General features: G+C 49.1%; 1 protein-coding gene across 1 annotated transcript in view; it reads left to right on the top strand.

Moving 5' to 3' along the window:
• Positions 1 to 1,673, top strand: part of EMH_0013230 (exportin 7, putative) — a gene marked incomplete at both ends in the record, with an annotated part of 9,696 nt that overhangs the window by 7,727 nt on the left and 296 nt on the right. Inside the window, 4 exons of the mRNA XM_013499775.1 lie at positions 75 to 241; positions 535 to 693; positions 1,021 to 1,099; positions 1,438 to 1,561. Of these exons, the coding sequence (XP_013355229.1) occupies positions 75 to 241; positions 535 to 693; positions 1,021 to 1,099; positions 1,438 to 1,561 (529 nt within the window). The remainder of the gene's footprint in view (positions 1 to 74; positions 242 to 534; positions 694 to 1,020; positions 1,100 to 1,437; positions 1,562 to 1,673) is intronic.

Below are 1,673 nucleotides of genomic sequence, written 5' to 3'. Positions count from 1 at the left end.
GCAATTCCCCAGGACGGTGAGCCATATGTGTAGTTCCATGCGCACGCCTGAATATTGAACTCTTGGATGGGCAGGCTGCACGAGTCATAGCAAGTATGCCTTCGTTTGTGGGACTGATAAGGTCTGCGCATGTGATTCTTGCTTTACTCCCCACTGTCCGCCAGATTTGATGGCCTATTTGAAGTCCCTCAGGCCTGTCTATTCTTTCCTTGAAGTTGCCACGGAGTCCTTCATGCAACACGTACGTTTCTTCATGACGTCTCCGATCCTGTCCCCACTGTTTTTGGCCCGCCCCCGAGCATTCCCGCATGTTGTAGCATACAGCTCAAGCATGCAATGAGAAGTTGTTTTCCATCGGTTTTGGCTTACTGGTCGATGCGCGCAGGTTGCCAATTTGGCATATGTGTATTTAGGGCTCCTCAGCTTAGAAGATTGTTGCTGTTGTCACCACTTTTCGTGTGCGTGAGACCTTGGTTAGCTGTGCGTCTGCTAGCCAAGGTTTCATGCATAGCTGTGCTTCTGCTGGATTTGCAGATTCTAGAGTTACCGCCAGCCCACCTAGCCCAACTGTTGCGGTGTGTTGAGGACGGCCTCTGCGCACAAGAAACAGTGCTGATGCAGTCATGCGCCACCTTGGGCCATTTTGTTGAGTTCATCTTCAAGTACAGGAATTCCGAGGAGAAGGAGGGAGATGTAAGACTGGCCGCTTTCCACTTTTCCAATTTCCCTCTATTTCTTGTCGCGCTTGCGCTTCATTGGGGAATATCTTCACAGACTAGCTTTGCCTTTTGGGACATTGTGGCGTTGACTCGTTAGTTTTGAACTGCAGACTCCTGCAGACTCAACTACTATTGCATCAATACAGCTGGCCTAATTTGCCGTGCCCGAGGCGTGACGTTTCCGGAGTTCCGGATGAATGGTAGATACTGCAGGTGGTTAGTTTCTAAACATGTAATGGAGGGTAAATATGCATGTAACTGCGTAGGAAAAGTAAGGTGGTGTGGTTGCGGGGTCACGCAGGCCGTCCGTGCATTCCTTGAGGCACAGCCGGGCAGTTTGCCGCGAATGCTGCAGCTGATATTCCAGCTGCTCATGACAGGTATGTATTTGCCATTAAGTGGGGGGATGCAAGTGTGTAATGGTTCGCCTATTCTCCGGCTAGTCTAGGAAGTGATTCAGGCCGTTTGCCCCTCTAGTAGATGTTCTATGCGCTTACATACAACATTACTAGAGGGGCATATGGCGTCAAGTTGTTATGCCTCTAGGTCGTGGCTTGCGGTGAGGATAGATTGTTGGAAGCTATAGCTATAGTGCAGGCCACGGGGAACTTATCCACTAATTAGTTTACGCTGTCTGATTTGCCATTCATGTTTCATCGGTTGGGTGTTAATTATCCACTGGATTTGTATTTTGTAGCATGATTTTGTGCCTTTTCAGGGCAGCTGCCGAACCTGTTCGCAATATCGGGTGTCTTGTTGGGCCTGATTGTGCTGCAACAAAATGAATACTTGAAGTTGAAGCAACAGATAATTGAGCAGCAAATCGAGAGCAAGAGACCACAGTAAGGAGAAGATGAGTGCTCCATTTTAATCAATAAATGCCGTGCCCGCAGGGCCGTTGTGAGTTTCGCATGCTGTGGCTTCCATCTGTCTGGCAGCGCTCTTGTTTCCTGC

The sequence above is a fragment of the Eimeria mitis genome, genomic scaffold (assembly GCF_000499745.2).
Source record: "Eimeria mitis Houghton genomic scaffold, Emh_scaff466, whole genome shotgun sequence".
Classification (NCBI taxonomy): domain Eukaryota; phylum Apicomplexa; class Conoidasida; order Eucoccidiorida; family Eimeriidae; genus Eimeria; species Eimeria mitis.
The sequence above is the reverse complement of the archived record's forward strand: the minus strand, read 5'-3'. Positions and strand labels throughout refer to the sequence as shown.